Source organism: Zootoca vivipara, chromosome 3, assembly GCF_963506605.1.
Source record: "Zootoca vivipara chromosome 3, rZooViv1.1, whole genome shotgun sequence".
In the NCBI taxonomy this organism is placed as follows: Eukaryota; Metazoa; Chordata; class Lepidosauria; order Squamata; family Lacertidae; genus Zootoca; species Zootoca vivipara.
In genome coordinates this window covers 22,275,750-22,295,694 of record NC_083278.1, presented here as the reverse complement: position 1 = coordinate 22,295,694, position 19,945 = coordinate 22,275,750, and the positions used below count along the sequence as shown (strand labels likewise).

Below are 19,945 nucleotides of genomic sequence, written 5' to 3'. Positions count from 1 at the left end.
CTCATTCTCAAGAAGGAGGTTCCCAGCCCTCCAGATGTTTTGGACTACAATTCCCATCATCCCTGACTACTGGTCCTGATTGCCACTTGTCCAGTTTTAGTTTTAATTTGTTTGAATTAATTGTGGGATGTATTTTAATTTATTGATCGCTTGTTTTATGCATTGTCTTACTTGTATGATGTTAGCCACTCTGAGCCCGGCTTTGGCCAGGGAAGGCGGGATATTAATAATAATAATAAATAATAATAATTACTATTATTATTCTGTCTAGCGCAGTAGTGAGATGATTTTTTCAGTATCCTGGAGCCAAGCTGCAAAAGGCTTGGTACGTCAGAAACCAACAGAGTTAACGTAGCTTGACAGCTAAGTGACTTCCAGTGCAATTCTTTAAGCAGCTGTGTAACATGATGGTGACTGTCTGCCTTAGTGAGTGTAGTTCTGCCACTGCATTTTGCACTGGCTGCAGCTTCTGGGGCGACCTCAAAGGTCGCCCCACATACGTCACCATTGCAGGGATAAAATAGAAGTTAAATGTCAAAAGAAGGGGAGAAGAAATGGCAAAAGGTAAGTAAAAACAGTTCGAGAGGCATTTTGGAGAGAGAAGTAAATACAGAATTAACATCCTTAAGTATTTAGAAGAAGAAGAAGAAGAAGAAGAAGAAGAAGAAGAAGAAGAAGAAGAAGAAGAAGAAGAAGAGGAGTTTGGATTTGATATCCCACTTTATCACTACCTTGAAGGAGTCTCAAAGCGGCTAACATTCTCCTTTCCCTTCCTCTCCCACAACAAACACTCTGTGAGGTGAGTGAGGCTGAGAGACTCCAAAAAGGTGTGACTAGCACAAGATCACCCAGCAGCTGCATGTGGAGGAGTGGAGACGCGAACCCCGTTGCCAATTACGAGTCTACCGCTCTTAACTACTACACCACACTAGCTCTGCATTAGCAAACTACTTCTAAAATGGAGAGCTGAGCCAAAATACTTCCAGAACTCGTGCCTGTATTTAATGTGAGGAAAGCTGAACTATGGCATCTGTAAATTAATAAGGCCTGACTCCCAGATGCCCAGCTTGTTTTTTATATGTATCCCATGTATATGTTCATATTGGAACCCTTTTGTATTGTGAAATCTGTTTTATAGGTTTATATTGGAACCGCTGTGCTAAGCAAACTCCAGCTCTTCTCTCTGTTGTCTTCTCTTGCTCCTGCACCCGGTTTGTGTGTTCAACTGTTGTCTTGGGAGTTTGGGGGGTGGGTGGCGGCATTGGGAAGCTTTTGGAGGTAGTCATGGAAACAGCAACCGTGCTAGTTCCAACTCAATGTGAACAACAAGTGAAATGACTATTGTTGGGGGTGGTACAGATGTACAGAGCTTTGCTTACATAACAGAAATGTGCAGGAAGTTTGTAGAGCAGCAGGAGCTATAAATAAAACTTGGCTGCTTTGTCACTGGCTTTGACATTAATAATGAATCTGTAGATCCAGGAGTTTGGTGATCAACATCTAAATCACCACTGAGGCTTTTTCTTTCTTATTTAGCTAAGCCTCTGGTGGATTTTTTTGTTTTGTTTCTTTTTCGCAAACAGCACCAGGCTTTGTTTTTTAAAAAAATGTTGTTGTTTTTAAAGTGGATTTGGAGATACTTGATAAGGTGAAAAGCTGGAATTATCCTCTTGTTTGGCTAATTTGTGATATTGTTCAATATAAGCTTTGATTTGGGGGAGGAGAAGGAAGAGAAGCATGCGAATTGACAAATCTGTATATACATTAGTAATTTGTTGTTGTTGTTGTTTAGTCGTTTAGTCGTGTCCGACTCTTCGTGACCCCATGGACCATAGCATGCCAGGCACTCCTGTCTTCCACTGCCTCCCGCAGTTTGGTCAAACTCATGTTCGTAGCTTTGAGAACACTGTCCAACCATCTTGTCCTCTGTCGTCCCCTTCTCCTAGTGTCCTCAATCTTTCCCAACATCAGGGTCTTTTCCAAGGATTCTTCTCTTCTCATGAGGTGGCCAAAGTATTGGAGCCTCAGCTTCACGATCTGTCCTTCCAGGGAGCACTCAGGGCTGATTTCCTTAAGAATGGATAGGTTTGATCTTTTTGCAGTCCATGGGACTCTCAAGAGTCTCCTCCAGCACCATAATTCAAAAGCATCAATTCTTCGGCGATCAGCCTTCTTTATGGTCCAGCTCTCACTTCCATACATCACTACTGGGAAAACCATAGCTTTAACTATACGGACCTTTGTTGGCAAGGTGATGTCTCTGCTTTTTAAGATGCTGTCTAGGTTTGTCATTGCTTTTCTCCCAAGAAGCAGGCGTCTTTTAATTTCGTGACTGCTGTCACCATCTGCAGTGATCAAGGAGCCCAAGAAAGTAAAATCTCTCACTGCCTCCATTTCTTCCCCTTCTATTTGCCAGGAGGTGATGGGACCAGTGGCCATGATCTTGGTTTTTTTGATGTTGAGCTTCAGACCATATTTTGCGCTCTCCTCTTTCACCCTCATAAAAAGGTTCTTTAATTCCTCCTCGCTTTCTGCCATCAAGGTTGTGTCATCTGCATATCTGAGGTTGTTGATATTTCTTCCGGCAATCTTAATTCCGGCTTGGGATTCATCTAGTCCAGCCTTTCGCATGATGAATTCTGCATATAAGTTAAATAAGCAGGGAGACAATATACAACCTTGTCGTACTCCTTTCCCAATTTTGAACCAATCAGTTGTTCCATATCCAGTTCTAACTGTAGCTTCTTGTCCCACATTAGTAATAACTGCATTAATGTTTTTTGACACTTAGAATGAAAATTAAAAAAATATATATCCAGAAAAAACCCTCCTTCCCCAAATAAAACTTTTAAGAGAGGACTGAAGACTTCACCTTGTTTAATTGTGCTGGAGCACAGTCAGTTTAATTGGTTCCCTTCACCCTCCTGCTCTTTGCCCTAGTCCTCCTTCCCCACCTCCATCTTTGCGTGCCAAGGCACCAAGAGGACCTCCAATAACTCACACCGTACATAATTTTTGTTAAGGATTTTGGCCACAACTTTTTTTATTAAAATATAATCAAAATGTGAGTGGTTGCTTAGTCATCTGTCTCCCGCCTGGGACAGATCTGACTCCTCTAGCCTAGTAGGGGAGCCAGTAAGTAAGCACCCCCTGAGAGAGGACGGGGCAGGGGGCACAAGCCCTTCTTTGTCCTCTCCCCAGATGCTCCCCGGGACTCATGCGCGGTCCTGACCCCTAGCGGGGATAAACAGACAAACATGTGGAGCCTTTAACGGAATACTTCTATATGGCAGCAGCAATCACATGAGGGTCAGGCCCAGCCAAAATCCGTACCCCTCGACCAATTATTTGAACCAATGACTAACCGCAACCTTACAAGTTGTGACTGATTGCAGTATGGTAGGCAAAAACCACCTGGCACCAGCCAATCAGCCAAGTGGAAAAAATCCTACCAGGCCCCTGAATACAGGTGACCACCTAGACAGGCACTGCAAGGTCAAAGCAAAGGGCCTAAATAAAGCGGAGGGTGGGCGGGAGATTCGAAGCGAGCAGCAAAGAGGTGGCACAAGCTGCTCCTTCGGTTTAAACATAGCCAGGGCTGTCAATCAACAATTGCAACAAGCAAAATTCCCCAGCAACAATCAACCCTCCAATCAAATCCAAAGATCATCCAAACAGACCCGCCCCCAAAGCCCTGGGTCGTCTTGTTAGCCCTGCCGCAACCCATGCTCTCTCCTATGGAGAGAACCTGCTTTATTATTTTGTTTTGAGGCAGGATCTCAGGAAAACACAACCTTGTGTTTCCCTCTCCAAACGTTCACTCAAACACCCTGATCTACAATGTCCCTCTGGAGAAGAAGATATCTCTTTCTCTCCACCCCTCCACTTTGGAATGAGTGATATCTCTATATGGTACCTTTTCCTTCTCTAATTTTTCCCTCCTTTCTCCTCTTTTGAAACACCCGAGCAAATTACCTGTACTTTCTTCTGTTTCCAAGTTGCTTAGTTAAGGGCTCTTGCAAATATTACATGTAGGTGCAGAAAATAGAGCAAGTTCCCGACAATGTCTTAAGGATAAAACAGGTGTTGTCACATAATTATCCACGCAGAAAGGACACTAGTGCCACCCCCCTGCTTACTGGTAACTTATGGTAATATTTTTCCGACAATCTCACCTTTTTGGGAAAAATGTGTTCTTAGCCCCTCTCCCTTCACATGCAAACACAGAACTGGAACATTGGAAAGGAAGGGAACTTTCACTTCTGGCTTTATTCTCCCTCCTCCAAGGTTTCTGTTTTGTTCTGAGAGAAACAAGCCACAAGCCAGGGTTCAGGCATCAGGAGAAGCCTGGGACTCAGCTACGTTAGTCAAAATGCAGTGTTTTAAATGTGTTATAACACCAGATGGTGCTGCAGAGTTCGATCCTTTGGCAATGTGATTTTGCATTATGATCTTTACAGTGCATTTCCTGAAAACACTTTTTGCTGGCTTGTTACCTGCAATTGACGCAAGATAAGCTAAAGAGCTTAGTAATCAAGCTTTGTAGTAAATAGTATACAAGAGAGGGCAGTATGTTAACGACTTAAAGCAGGGGTATATCTGTCCCCACCTGCATGTTTCCATTGGGAGGAGCATAGAAAGAGGATGATGTCTTTCAGTCCAACAAACTACAAAGCTCGATGACTAAGCTCTTTAGCAACGAAATGTTGGATTACCGGAACGACGTCCGAGCACTGAACCACTGGTATATCACAAGTGGACTCTTTATTACTGTCGAAACAAAATTAAAAAAAATTCCTTCCAGTAGAGACCAACTAAGTTTGTCATTGGTATGAGCTTTCGTGTGCATGCACACTTAATGTTTGCTATCGTTTCAGATAAAACCTATTTGGGAAAGAAACTTCTTTTGCCATTTTCATGGACATTTGTTGTTTGTTTACAGATAGTTGCCTTGGTGATATTATCTTGTGTCGATTGCAGTAGTCATTGTATCACCACCCTGTTCTTGGCTTGTTACCTGGCAGCACAGCAGGGGGAGAGGAGGTGCAGAGAGAGAACATTTTGAAAATGTGCACTATAGCATGCTGCATGTTCACATTAAACTACAGTGGTGCCTCGCTAGACGAATTTAATTCGTTCCACGGGTCTTTTCTTATAACGAAAAATTCGTCTAGCGAATCCCATAGGAATGCATTGCCATAGGAATGCATTGAATTTTTTTTGAATTTTTTTTTTGCCCATAGGAACGCATTAATTGAATTTCAATGCATTCCTATGGGAAATCGTGATTCGCTAGACAAATTTTTCATAAAACAAATTCTTTTAGTGAGGCAACCTCTGCTCGAAAAATCCTTTCGTTAAGCGGAAATTTAGTTAAGCAGGGCATTCGTTAAGCGAGGCACCACTGTATAGGTTTTTAGCTGTGGTTTCATATGACATGTGAACTGGGACAATATCATCCTTGAGGGATAGCTGCTTCCATTTCTCATGTCCCACTCTCCTGCCTCAGGAGTCTTCATAAAGGAATAGCTGCCAGGGGACCTACAAGACCTTTTGAGTCAAGCTTTCCTTCCCTCTTTTTTTTTTAACTTTTAGCTTTTTGAGCTCATCAAACCTGCTGGGTGTGTGTGTGTGTGTGTGCGCGCGCGCGCATTCTGTAACATGCCATTGACACAATGATAGTACGGAAGCAGAATGAGAAGTGAGATTGTGTATAACTGCCCCAATACCATCCTGAGCATAATTCATCATGAAGGCACAATTAAAAGTCTGGAAGGTAAAAGTTGGTGTGGATGTGCTAGATACTAATGCCATCAGCCCTGCGGCTACTTTTGAGATACTGTGAATTGATCTATTGGTTAAACTTTATGATAATTTTATTTTTATATATTTTGTGTGAACCCAGCATTTTGCTTACTATTTCTGCTGTAGGTGGATGCCAAAGAAACAGGTCACCATTTAGTTGAAAAAGCACCATGTGATGGGAACTTAACCTGCAAGTCTCTTGCAATTATGCAGTTTCTCCTCACATTTTAATGTTGCTGGTACTTTAATGCATTAAGAATTGGCAGGGTTGTTGTCTGTAAGTGTCTGTGTAGCCTGGTTCTTCCACTAATCCATTCATTTTCAAATGTGGTTTAATCAGTATGCTTGTTGATTTTCAGCGGAGAATATTGCAAACAAAAGGTACCCAATTTAACTCTGTTTTGCAGTGGAATTTCCAGCTTAAGAGGAAAGTCTGTATTTTGCTAAGACAAATGAACTAAACCATTCTTCTTTGAAGTTGAAATAAAGGATGCTGTTCTTGTGTCTTGTGGCAACTCATACTGTCCTCTTGTATGTGTATAAACTGCATGTTTTCAATGTGTTTCAGACAAGCTTTATATGGGACCAGGGCAACTGTACCATGATTTGCAGAATCTATTACACGATTTGAATGTAGTTGGCCAAATCAGTCAACTAATAGGCAGTCTTAAAGGAAACTACCAGGTAATAATAACTCATAAAGATTGAGTTGATTCTCAGATATGCTTTCCTGCTAGCTAAAGAAGTTTTTGATGTGAAAGTGTGTGCCTAAGCACATATACTCTGTTCATGCCCTTAATTAATTGGTTTACCGTTAAATGTTTTAACTTCAGAGTTGTAAGCAGATTCTATACACCTTGCTGATCTTGTTTTACTTCGCTTCTCTTAAGTTTGAGTCGCAGCATATTCTCACGCTTTGGTTTGATATGGAAGCACACCAAACTGCAAATTGCAATTTTTTAAAAGGAAATATTGCCATACAATGACAATGCATGTTGGTGGTGTTATTGATAGTTAAGTTGTTTTAATACAAAACACTGTACTGTCTCACCACTTAAGCAGTTAACCAAGACTCTTAAAATTTGTATTTGGTTTTTCGTTTGGCTGTTTGTTATACTTTGTGTATTTGTGAAAGCTCCCCTCAGGCACAAATTGCACATGATGGTGCCAGGTTGATGCCATCCCATTCAGGTCTGCCCTAATCACTTCTACAATGGAAGGTGTAGTTTCAGTGTGGCACAAGGGATTGTTGGTGGCAAAACTGAAATCTCTCACCTTGCTGTCTCTCTTTCTCTGGAGACCCCAATCCCTAAGAGCCCCATATGTGTGTCTCTTCGTTTGGGAGCTGGAGAAGTTGAAGGCAGAAAAGCAGGGAAGGGTTGCCTAAGACAGTTTCCTGCTCCAAATTGTGCTCCCCCCAAGTGTATTTTCCTTAGGAATGTTCATACTTAGGTTCTAACTACGCATTAAGTCTTACTGCTTTTCTTGTGGCTCAGGCTGCTAGTGTCTATCATGCTGAGCTAGGGGTGCTAGTGGTAGACAGAAACCGGAAGCATAAACCGAAAATAAACTTGGTGTTCTTATTCTTTTCTTTACCCCTTTCCATCAGAATTTAAATCAGTCAGTGGCACATGACTGGACCTCAGGTTTACAAAAGCTTATTTTGAAAAAAGAAGACGAAATCAGAGCTGCAGACCGCTGTAGGATTCAACTTCAGCTTCCAGGAAAGCAGGACAAGTTAGTAGTGATCTAGCACTGATTGCAAGGGCGTTGTTGCAGGGTAGCAGGAGCTGCTGCCAAGCACCCAGACAGTGGGTTGTAGAGCCTCCACCCAAAACTTGCACCGTGGGAGAGGGAGGGTGTTCTCTTCCTTCTGAAGGCTGCTCCAGAGTTGTGATGGAAGAAGCAAGATGCAGTTGGGTTGTGAAGGAAACGCAGGTTCTGGTGGTAGGGGAGAGACCATGGCTGTTAAAGTGGACTCGATGCATCCCATGTGTGCATGTTCTTCATGTCATCCATGTGACTTTGTCTTCATCCGAATGTCAGCCTGCACTCCCCTCTCCCACCCATTTAATTCTGATTTTCCCGATCTGTGGACAATGGGGTAATGTTGAAGAAAGGTCCAACATAAAATCTCATACTACTCAACCGGGAGAATTAAAACCTAGAAAGCTTTGTTTTCTTTCCACCAAGAGAGAATGGGCTGAAGCACTTAGTTGTTGCTTTCTTTTTCTTTCTCCCCTAATAGATCAGGACGGCCTACTTTCTTTACAGCGGTGTTCAATACATTTACACCTGCCATCAAACAGTCTTGGATCAATAATTTACAAATGGCTAAACTTGCTCTCGGTAAGATTTAGTTTTAGCATGCTCCAAACAGCTGTATAATAAATAGTATATGTATGTTGGCTTCTGGTTAACTTCCAAATTAAGATTTGCTAGAATGTGGTAATTTGTGTCTTTTGAGCTAGATATATATACCTCTCCCCTCACATGTGCACGCACACGAACAAACACACATAATTTTATGATTTCCACCCATTGTTCCCAACAGAAGGGAAATAAGCCATGCCAGGTCCAGGGCTTGGGTAGTTTGTCCCCCTTTCTGAAGACAAGGTGGATGAACAGAAGAGTGGCTCCCCTTTGCCTCTGCCTATATTGTTAAGGCAAGGGCTTCGGAGGTTCCCATGGCAACTGTGAGGCCTTCACAAGCCTGAATCTGCCTCCCTGAGGCTGGACTTTTCTACCCTCAGGAAGGGAGATCTGAAACCTATGATAGGCCCTTGATATCTTGCCATGAACCACAGGATTTCAGCCCAAGCATTTTACCTTTTTAATGATTTTAATGCATTCAAATTGTCAAGCACTACAAACTTAACCCAGAGGTGATGTAGATTTTAGCCAAATACACATATGAAGCTTAAGATGACTGGAAAGTGGCTATTGCATTATTATTACTATGAATGAAGCAATGCAACCTGGGGCATTCCACCATGTTTATCATTCAGGACCTCCTGTGTGTCAGTATGGGTAAATCTTTTTTATTATTATTCAAACCTAATAGGTTTTTTTTATCACCTTGTCCATAGACACTGGTTTTTAGAAAAGCTTTATATACTAGACTAGTTTCCTAAATAAAAGGGTGTTGATTTCCCCCCACCTCGTTTTGCTGTTATAGTTGAGGAGAATCTGCTGGGCTGGTTCTGCATAGATGATGACGGGAATCAGATAAAAAAAGAGAAGCACCCACTGCTTGTAAAGCACATGCCTGTGATGATGGCCAAACAACAGGAGTTTAAGGTGAGTCATCTTTGTTTGCTAAGGAGGTACTCTGTTGACTGAAGCATGCTTGGCATGTTCTACCTTTTGCTTTTGAGGTGAAGTGAAAATAGCTCACTTGAATTATCAGGTGACATAGCCGTGTTCCATATTTGAGCCCACCTAATTTTAGAGAGTTGGTTATGCCCGTTAATTCTCACTCGTTTACTCTTAACTTCTAGATATGTTGCTCCTGTCTGTAACTATTAACTATTTTATAGGCACCTGACATATAGATATGAAACAGAAGAAATATGGACCACACTTAGAAGAAATCCAAGGCTGTTTTTAGACAGCACTTTATGCTGTTTTCATAGCATTTCCACGTTTTATATTATCTTTCATATGACATAAAAGCCAATTCTGGGGAAAAAACTAGTGGTATCTAGTGGAAGTTTAGCTCTCATTTCCATGTTATTTGCTTTCAGAAAAAAAATCTGTTTGCAACCCTATAAACCTAAAAGGTCACAGAAAGTTCACACTGTAACTTCCCATGATGAAATTTCAGGTGGTATTCGAGCATGCAGTTCTTACCCAACCATTTAAAATTCAAGTGTGACATGGTGGTATATCGATGAAAAGGCCACAGTTCCATAATGCAGCAGGCAACGCAGTGTAAAAGGAAGATTAGCATCTGAGATAGAAGCAGTGGCATTATAATCAGGAAAAGGAATATAAAAATCCCCATGTCTGAATGCATCCCAACTCATTTTAAGCCACCTCTGCTAATTATTGCAGGTTTTTATTATTATTATTGGGTTCAAGTATCTTGCATGCTAAATGGGCCATATGTCGCATACAAATAAAAAGTGTTGTTTTACTGCTCCACAAGAAGCCCATTGCATTGATGTGCTGCTGCCACCAAATTTCAGATTTATTTTGACACTAAGACGACTAGGTTGACTTGCACTAACAAATTTTAATGTGTTTTAAGGTGGAATGTGCTGCTTACAATCCTGAACCATACTCGGGGGCAGAAACTGATCCAGATTCTCTCACTGTAGAGCATGGTTTTCTGTGGGTAAGTTCTTGAAAACCCCAATGACAGGGGTTGGGGGGGGGAATCAGGAATATTTGTTTATTTCAGTAGTCATGCCAGGTTTTGTAACTAAGGAAGTTGATCATAATTAGGCCAAGCCAGATGAGACGCTGGGAGTTTATTGATCAAATCATCTTCTGCTTTTTTAAAAAAGATCAAAGCAGCTGTGAAAAGGAGGATTAGCCTGTGAATTAGCTGGAGGAAGAGTTGTTGAATCCTTTTTGCCTGGGCCATTTTCCTGATTCACACACACACACACACCAAAGTTTTTCTTGGTCCTGTGAGGCAGATCATACTACAGTATAAGTTTTTACCTTGAAGAACAAGGCTGGGGGAAATGGCATAAGGTGGGAAAGTTTTAAGCACCCGCTCCGCCAGCCCGATTTTTATCTCTCCCACATACACCACTGCTGCTTTAAACTGAAAAAGGAAGCCTGTTATCTTTCAGCATCTTGTCTACCTACATGCTAATTAACAGTTCAAGAAAGCGTTTAGTTATTGGGCTTTCTGGCTCTTGGCCTTGAGGAGCAGTGAATTCATGCAAGCCTCCATTTACTCTCAAAACTTTGTCCTCCAAGTGTGTTCAAGTTTGAGCTTTTCGTGACTGGAAGGACTGAATGGGAGCAACCTTCCAAAGCAGAAATGATCATGGGCACATGTCTTGGTCATTCAATATGTATTTGTATGTTTGTATGTAGCCAACATAACTTATAATAAACTTATTTTTAGATACAGAGACTTAAAAATCTTAAGGTTCTAAGTATCACTCAGTGTAGATTCATTTGTACAAACAAGATCTTAAAAGGCATATACACCCTTCAACAACAACCACAACAGACAATCTCAGCTCCCAGTTCATGTTATGAATAAAACTGAATTCCCCCTTCCTGTCCTCAGTATTTTCATTCAGTATAATATGCATGCTCTCTCTCTCTCTCCCTCCCTCTCTCTCTCTCTCTCTCTCTCTCTGCCTTGAGTTGCCAGAAAGACTTCATTTCACTGCTGAAACCTTGATGAAGCTTTCTTTAATTAGTTTTGCCCTGCATGCATTTTTGTTAACAGGGATCTTGCTGACAAAAGTACAATAATCTTTTCTTCCAAATTCAGATTGGCAGTTGTACTAACCAAATGGGCCAAATTGCCATTGTATCATTCCAAAACTCCAGTCCAAAAGTTATTGAATGTTTCAATGTGGAATCGAGGATTCTCTGCATGGTCTACATTCCAGAAGACGAGAAACGTAAAGAATCAAATATGCCTTCTGAGCCAGAAGATACACCGACAAAGCCCTCCAGTGTGCCTACCATTTGCCTTGGCATGGAAGAAGGAAGGTGGTTTTCATGTTTTGAGCTCATTGATTTGCATATGTTATTTAATGTCATGTTGTCTTACAGTAGAAGGTGTGTGTGTAGTTTGCGTTGCGTTTTGACTAATCTAAAGCCAAATGGCATATTATAAAATTCACCAGCCTGCCTTGCTCCATGTCACTATAGTCTGTTCATCTTGTAACATCTAATATAAACAAAATGAGGCACGAGACTATTGCACTGTTTTCCTGCCCACAAATGGCATGAAGTAGGGTGGGAAGATGAATAGCCCAGTTGTGTCACGTCACATATTTATATTACCATGTTTTCCCGAAAATAAGACACTGTCTTATATTTATTTTTCCTCAAGAAAACACGCTATGGCTTATTTTCAGGGGATGTCTTATTTTTATTACGCGTCCAGCCTCACCTCTTCCTTGGCACCCTCCAGAACTGCACCTATCACTAGGCCTTATTTTCGGGGTATGGCTTATATTGCGCAAATGTTGAGAAATCCTGCTATGGCTCATTTTATGGGTATGTCTTATTTTCGGGGAAACAAGGTGGATGTCTAGTTTTGCTGTTCAATGCATTTTCCTTTTTATTTTTCTAAGAGTTGCCAGGATACCTTAAAAATATAAGCTTATATTAAAGCATGTTTTCTCCCCCACCCCACCCCTTGCTTCTTAATAGCATCTCTGTTTACAAAAGTAGTCAAGGCTCAAAGAAGGTGCGACTTCAACATTTCTTTGCTCCTGAGAAATCTACTGTCATGAGCCTCGTTTACAAGACTCACCATTTGTTTGCCGGCCTTGTCAATGGTAACATCGCCATCTACACAAAGCTGGAAGGTACAGAAATTATATATAACGCCTTGAATGACTTTGGAATCTTTTGCCAAAATCAGGATTTCATTGTTTTGTTTTTTCCTTTTGCTAAATATGTACTCGGAGCAATTTGAGCTGTCATTTTAAAAAAAAACAAAGGTGTGAGGCTATAACCTATCAGCAGATTGGATGCTGTGATGTTCTAGAACCTCTGAGTGGCTTGTCAATTGCTGCCACGTATTCTTCCTTCTGTTAAGGAATGAGAAGAGAGGCTGTTGCAGGATGCCAGGAAGAGGCAGTGGTAGCAGCAGCAAAGGGTTGGCAAAGTAAGTGACCTGTGATGGTCCTTTCCTTGCCTGTTCTCTTGGCTTGCTTGCCCTGCACTGCCACTACCACCCTGCTTTTTATGCCTTAATACTGGAGAGGAAGCACCTCACAGCCCAGCATCAGGGCTGGATTTAAGTTTGATGAGGCCCTAAGCTGCTGTAGGTAATGGGGCCCTTTATATGTCCAGCTGTCCTTTGTCAACAACAGGTTGTCGCTGTTTTTTGTGAGTTGAATATATGCTATATATGCTTTTAGAAGACAGCTGAAGGCAGCCCTGTTTAGGGAAGCTTTTAATGTTTAGTAGATTGTTGTACAGTGGTGCCTCGCTAGACGAATTTAATTCGTTCCACGGGTCTTTTCTTATAACGAAAAATTCGTCTACTGAATCCCATAGGAATGCATTGAATTTTTTTTGAATTTTTTTTTGCCCATAGGAACGCATTAATTGAATTTCAATGCATTCCTATGGGAAACCGCGATTCCCTAGATGAATTTTTCATAAAACGAATTCGTCTGGCGAGGCAACCTCCGCTCGAAAAATCCTTTCGTTAAGCGGAAATTTCGTTAAGCAGGGCATTCGTTAAGCGAGGCACCACTGTATTTTAATATTCTGTTGTAAGCCGCCCAGAGTGGCTGGGGAAACCCAGCCAGATGGGTGGGGTATAAATAATATATTATTATTATTATTATTATTATTATTATTATTATTATTATTATTATGTAATTTATGGACCTAATAGGTATCTAAAGCCATTTGCACATGCAGAATGTAGGCACCCTATATATAGAAATGATCAAACCAGTGATATTTTAGGGAGCAGGCTAGCAGGTGGGGCCCATTACGTACACATCATAGGAGCCTATACAACACAAAACACTGTTGCTGTACGTAGGTTTTATTTTATTTGTTTTTTATCTTATATTTTGGAAATGTACATCCTGGTTTTTTCCCCTTTAAATTTTCTGGGGGCCCCCAAGAAAGGGGGGTCCTAAGCTATAGCTTGTTTAGCTTATACAGTAATACCTCGGGTTACGAACGTGATCCGTTCCGGATCGCAGTTCGCAATCCGAATAGTTCATAAACCGAACGCGACCCGAAGCGCCATTTTGCGCATGCGCAAAGCGCGATTTTCACATGCGCAGACCGCGCGTGCCGCTTCTGCACACGCACACGTGGCGAAAACACTTCCGGATTTGCGCAGTTCGTAACCTGAACTGTTCGCAAACCGAGGTGTTCGTAACCCGAGGTACGACTGTACATAAATCCGGCACTGCCCAGCATCAAATATAAAAGTTATGGCTGTAGAGTGCTCCACTGTTCAACAGGAAGGGTTGGCAGCAACAGAACTGCTGGCCTCTGGCTGTAGCACATACCCTAGGATGATTTGCTGGAATGCTGACCTGAAATGAAATGAAACTGCTATGCAGATATTAAGCAGAGAGCTCAAAGTGCATCCCTTGCAGTGGGAGCCTCTCTTTAATATTTGTAGGCCTCTCTGACTTAGGTTGCTCTCTCTTCACTTAAAATCTGCTGTGATTATGGCACTTTTCTGTAAAAAACCATGCCCAGTCATATCAAGGTCCCGTTCCCCCCAGGAAGCATTTGTTTTTTAACCATTTTGGTAACTATGATCTTTGTACAGCTCAAGCTGTTTTTCCAACGATCCATTTTTGAAGTGCTGACCTATTTTGCTGGACATATGAAGGCTGAAGAGTAATAGGACAGAGAATTTGAACCAATAATGATTGGCACAGGTTGTTTATTAACAGGGGATCCGGAATGCACCAGTTAAATAGTAAAACTTGAACTGTTCATTCAATTCAGCAATAGTTCATGGTGTTGCAAATATAAATGGGGTAGAAAATGAAATAAAGCTACTTTGTTGGGTATATAATGTACAATAGTGTTCTTTCTTGAAACACTATAGAGGAATCTGTGCGATTATGCTGTATGATCACCTGTTTTTATGTTTCAAGAAGTAATAATCTATCCGGGCTTTAGCCAAACATTAACTCTCTACCCAACTATCTTGGCAACAAGCAACAAATCTTCCATGTTCAATGCAGAAATTATGCTTCTTATGCCGCTGACACTCAGAAGTTAAGTCCAAAAGTAAAGGGGCCCCTATGTTTGATCCTGGCATATTGATCCCACCCAGCGGCAGAGCTTCATGCTCCGCCACCGGGGGCAGAGAGCAGGCGCGCTGCCCCCAGTGACGTGGCGCATGTTACGGGGGCGGGGGTGCGCCATGCACAATGACGTCACACATTTTGGGGCAGGGCGGCCGTGCGCAGTGATGGGGCCCCTGGGATCACGTCGCTCGGGGCGATCCACCCCCATCGTCCCTTTCTTCCTACGCCCCTGATCCCACCATCTTTCTAAAGCCCTGCTTCTGTTCATCAGAAGCTTTGGCACTCAACATAGGGGGAAAATTCTGCCCTAAGTGGGAAAATTAAATCTATAGAACCTTTTCAAAGGCAAACATTTTCTTTCATTGAAATCTCTTTTTATATACCAAAAAAATCATGTCTTTGCTTCTAGCACAGAGTTTTCTAGGATGTTCCTACTAAAGTGTTATGATCCCAAAAAGTGTAGATGAGAACACATGCAGCCAAACATCCTTCGATAACTTTGATTAAAGTTAAGCAGCTAAGCCTATTCAAGAGACAAGTCGCTAAATAGTGGGTTGTTTCTTCTGTAGTGGGAGCTTAGTGAAAAGCTCGTGGAAAGTTTTAGCTGTACAACTGCATGTTTTAAATCTCACTGCCCTGGCATTTTAAAAAAATGTGGTCAGTAGTCACCGTTCATGACAATGTGATGTACAAATGTTTATGCTTTATTGCACAACTCAATTAACAAGCCCTATTTGCAGGGTTGTTTTGGCAGCGTCTTTGAAATACCAGTGGTGGAGCTTGCGAGGAAAAAAGGGAAGCTATCAAACCCAAAGATGAATGTTAGTTTTAGCTAAATCAAAGCAGAAGCGAGGCAAACTGGCAAGGGAAGAGGACACATCATATTTAATTAAACTGAGTATATGACAAAAAATCATGAATGAATGTCAAAGAATTAACCTATATATTATTCAAGCCCCCCTTTTTTTCTTGCCAGCTGTGAGTGTTTTGCAAAAAGAGCTGCCAAATGTTCAAAGGAAGGAAGGCCAATTAGTGGAGCAGTGCCATTTTCTAGAAAACCAAACATTAGGATTAGAGTTCCGGTGCACAGCAACAGCTTAGGTATTTTCTTATAATGTAAAGGCCCTTCTCTCTTTCTTCCATCCCTAGTGATTTTTAGGAGGAAATGCTCTCATGTTGCTTCCATTTTGACGTGGGTCCTACAATAGACCTCCCCCCCACCCCCGGAATTCAAAGACCAGTATTGCAATGATTCCCAAACTCCACCCCTCTATTGGTGCAGTTAAAACTGCTGAGAGTCGTAGCGAACCACTTAATAATGATCTTTTCGGCCTGTTGTAGCAATTGCAGTGTGTTGTATGTAGACCACTGTTTGAGAGGATTATAACACAGCTGGTTTTCATGCCAATGGTTCAATCCCCAGAATCTCCAAGTATGGGGGTGGGGGTGGGGATTGCCTGCCTGAAACCCTGGAGAGCCACTGCCAGGCAGTGCAGACAATGCTAAGCTAGATGGACCAATGATCTGACTCACCATAAGGGAGCTTCCTGTGTTCCTTGCATGGTATAGCCATTGTTGTCTGTGGCTTGATGCCTTCAAGTTGTTTTTTCCCCCTCCTGCCCAGCTGTGGTCTTTGGTCAAAGAGGTTTTTGAAGCAGTACAGGAACCTCACAAAACTCGTTTGAATAGAGGCTATAGAAGGACAGGGGAAAGAAAAGAATAGAATGCATTCTGGGCAAGGAAGATTGCATCATATTATATATGAAAATAGATTGTGTGTCTCATGATCTCCCTGGGCAACCATTGACAGCCATTTCTCTCTTGTCTCTTCTTGCTAAAGATGGAGCTTGGAACTCAGAACCTCAGAAAGTAGTAAAGTTGGGTGTCCTTCCAGTAAGAAGTCTCCTTGTCATGGAAGAAACCATCTGGGCTGCTTCTGGCGGACAAATTTTTATAATCAGTACCGAAACTCATACTGTAGAGGTAAAAACAATGAAACAAAACAAAAACCTTCCAATTATGCCTTTTTAAAAAATGTTTCATATACGGTAGCCCTGTTTGCTACATGAACTTGTGTACATTTCATTTCAGGTCAGCTTAACACCTGCAGAAAATATGGTGATCTGTTTTGTTCCCACTGCATCATAACTCAGGCTATAAATGAGTCATTGCGCTTTAAGGGTGTCCAAGCAGAAGGCTTATTATTATGCTTGCTATTCCTCTTGACAACAGTCTAAACACTTAGGGAACAGAGACAAGCGAGCTGGATGCCAGCTTGAACCATCCATGGTTAAAGTAGGGCTCCCATGTCTACCCTTCTTTGAATTTTGCACTTCTCATCTGCCGAATGTGGATGAAGCACTAGCCATTAGCTTTTTGTTAGTGGCCTCTCCACAGTTTGTCATCTTTGTATTTGGTACCTCTGTTGTCTTTGCCAAACCATAGCCCTACTTTGGAGAACTCATCCTCTACCCCGGCCATCAGATACCTCTGGGCTGTTTTTTAAAGCAAAGCTTTGACCTGTTTTTCAAACAACTTCAAATCCAGTAGAAATATCTACTCTTCCTCCCCCTCCCCCCGACAGTTTTAGATACAGTGGTGCCTCGCTAGACGAATTTAATTCGTTCCACAGGTCTTTTCTTATAACGAAAAATTCGTCTAGCGAATCCCATAGGAATGCATTGAATTTTTTTTCCAATTTTTATTTTGCCCATAGGAACGCATTAATTGAATTTCAATGCATTCCTATGGGAAACCGCGATTCGCTAGACGAATTTTTCGTAAAATGAATTCATCTAGCGAGGCAACCTCCACTAGAAAAATCCTTTCGTTAAGCGGAAATTTTGTTAAGCAGGGCATTCGTTAAGCGAGGCACCACTGTACAGCACTTTTGGCATTAAAACCACTTGACATGCATATGCTGTCCCTTATGTCTTAACATTAAAAAAAATTCAAGCTTCAATCATACTTGCAGGGTGTTGGGAAGAACAGGAGGGCAGTTTTATTAATATACAAAGAGTATTGTGGCTAGAGGTCCAGAACCCAACTGTGGCCTCAGCCCAACACTCTTGAGAATAGGGAAGAGAATTATGTAAAGCAGAAGTCAATTGAGACTGACAACTGCTGTCCTCAGCTGCCTGCCTCCCCCATCAGCTGCTAACTCTTTCAATTCACCGGACCACTTCAGGTGCCAGCATCCTTGCCTGATGCTAAAGCACCCATCAAACAAATATGGCACACATTGCCCTTGACAACGTGCACAATCAAGAGCCAGTTAATAATATTGACAAAAGACTGCCTTCCCGGTCTGCAGCTCAGCCACTCTTCTGTCCATAATAAATGCTGCTTAATGTCTTTCTCACATGTTAAATATTTTCAAGGCAAACGAACAAGCCGAGATGCCGAGCTATCTCTGTGGCTTCCTCCCCATTGTTCGTTCCTTGCTGTGCGTTTAGGACACTTCCTTTTGGAAGCCACATCACAAGCTGAAATTAAATGAAGCTTTTTGGTCTAAGAGCTCTCTTGGAAGCTGCATATCAGTCTATAACATTGTGGTTATAAGGTGTGTGTCTGTGTGTTTTATTTAGCAATTGCAGTTCTGGCCACCCTACCCCACCCCAGTATGTTGTAGCTCTCATAAGGGCTATCCTTGGCAAGAGAGGGAATCCTCCGTTTTCTTTTCTGCAAACAAAGGCACTGTAGTTCAAATGAGCTTGAAAGGGTGGCTCATAAGAAAGCATGGACACAAATATTCTGGCTGGAGTAGGAAGAAGCAAGCCCAGGTGCCCGGAACATGATAACACTTTGCTGTTTCTTGGACAGGGCAAACATCCACCTCCATTTCTGTGATTGCTGCAGAACCTGCACCAGTACCATCTCCCAATGTCAATCTAGAAGTTATGGTAGTTCCCCAGCCAGAACGGGAGTCTAGGACTTATTCCTAGATGTTGCTATGCAAGCATAGAATTAGGGTGCTAATACTGTTGCATTATTGAAATTCCATCAATTGTGAAGTGTTTGCCCTTCCAAAAGATGATGATGATGATGATGATGATGATATAATAATAATAATAATAATAATAATAATAATAATAATAATAATATTTATACCCCGCCCATCTGGCTGGGTTTTCCCAGCCGCTCTGGGGGGCTCCCAACAGAATATTAAAAACACGATAAAACATCTAAAAGTCAGATAGTTGTTTATTTCCTTGACATCTGATGGGAGGTCATTCCACAGGGCAGGCGCTACTACCGAGAATGCCCTCTGCCTGGTTCCCTGCAACCTCACTTCTTGCAGTGAGGGAACCGCCAGAAGGCCCTTGGAGCTGGACCTCAGTGTCTGGGCTGAACGATGGGGGTGGATTCGCACCTTCAGGTATACTGGGCCGAGGCCGTTTAGGGCTTTAAAGGTCAGCACCAATACTTTGAATTGTGTTCAAAAATGTACTGGGAGCCAATGAAGGTCTTTCAGGACCGGTGTTATATGGTCTCGGCGGCCACTCCCAGTCACCAGGCTAGCTGCTGCAAAAGAGAGTTGCTTAATAACTAGTGTATTTCACAAAAGCATTATTGGGTTTTAGGGTGCCTTTGATTACTTGCCTCTCATGCATGTTTGGCATGGCTGCTTTCCCGCTTAACAAGCTGCTACTTCAGAATTGTCTCAGGTCCCATCTCGTAGGTGTCTGGTGCACAGAAAGCTCAGTGTTCGTGAAACGGATCTCCCTTTCAGTGTTCAGGGGAGAAAAGTGCCTCAGTGGAGATGTAAAACAATCCTACTGTTCAGTGTTTTTTGTGTGGATGAAATACATGACAACTTCATTTTAAAAACAAACAAAGCCATCTGAAACTCGCTAGATAAACAAGAAATACCCTGTGTTCCTTGGTAGGATGCCTAAATGCTGCTCTTTCTCTCTTTCTCCCGAGTAGTTAAAAGTCAGTCACTTCTCCTGAACAATGGTGCCCATTATACAGAACTTGCTATGCCTGAGAAAGCACAGTTCAGTTTTTGGCACAGCTCTTTGGGCCTGAAGCACAAAAGAGTTTGTACTGGATGTAAGGGGGGGGGGAGAGAGAAAGATGCAAACTATGTGATGTGCTGTTGTAATAGCGGTAGACCATCGCAGCCACCACTATGTTGAAAGATTTGGCTGTGGCTCCAAAAAATGTGTGATGGAGATCTAGCGTTG

At 42.1% G+C, this 19,945-nt stretch overlaps 1 protein-coding gene across 3 annotated transcripts in view; it reads left to right on the top strand.

The window, feature by feature from the left end:
• The window catches only part of ARHGEF10 (Rho guanine nucleotide exchange factor 10), a 91,443-nt gene that overhangs the window by 52,833 nt on the left and 18,665 nt on the right, over nt 1-19,945 (top strand). For all 3 annotated transcript variants that reach the window (XM_035109945.2, XM_060272458.1, XM_060272457.1), the window contains 8 exons: nt 6,374-6,489; nt 7,415-7,542; nt 8,054-8,154; nt 8,984-9,105; nt 10,058-10,144; nt 11,270-11,493; nt 12,163-12,320; nt 16,597-16,739. In XM_035109945.2, the coding sequence (XP_034965836.2) occupies nt 6,374-6,489; nt 7,415-7,542; nt 8,054-8,154; nt 8,984-9,105; nt 10,058-10,144; nt 11,270-11,493; nt 12,163-12,320; nt 16,597-16,739 (1,079 nt within the window). The remainder of the gene's footprint in view (nt 1-6,373; nt 6,490-7,414; nt 7,543-8,053; nt 8,155-8,983; nt 9,106-10,057; nt 10,145-11,269; nt 11,494-12,162; nt 12,321-16,596; nt 16,740-19,945) is intronic.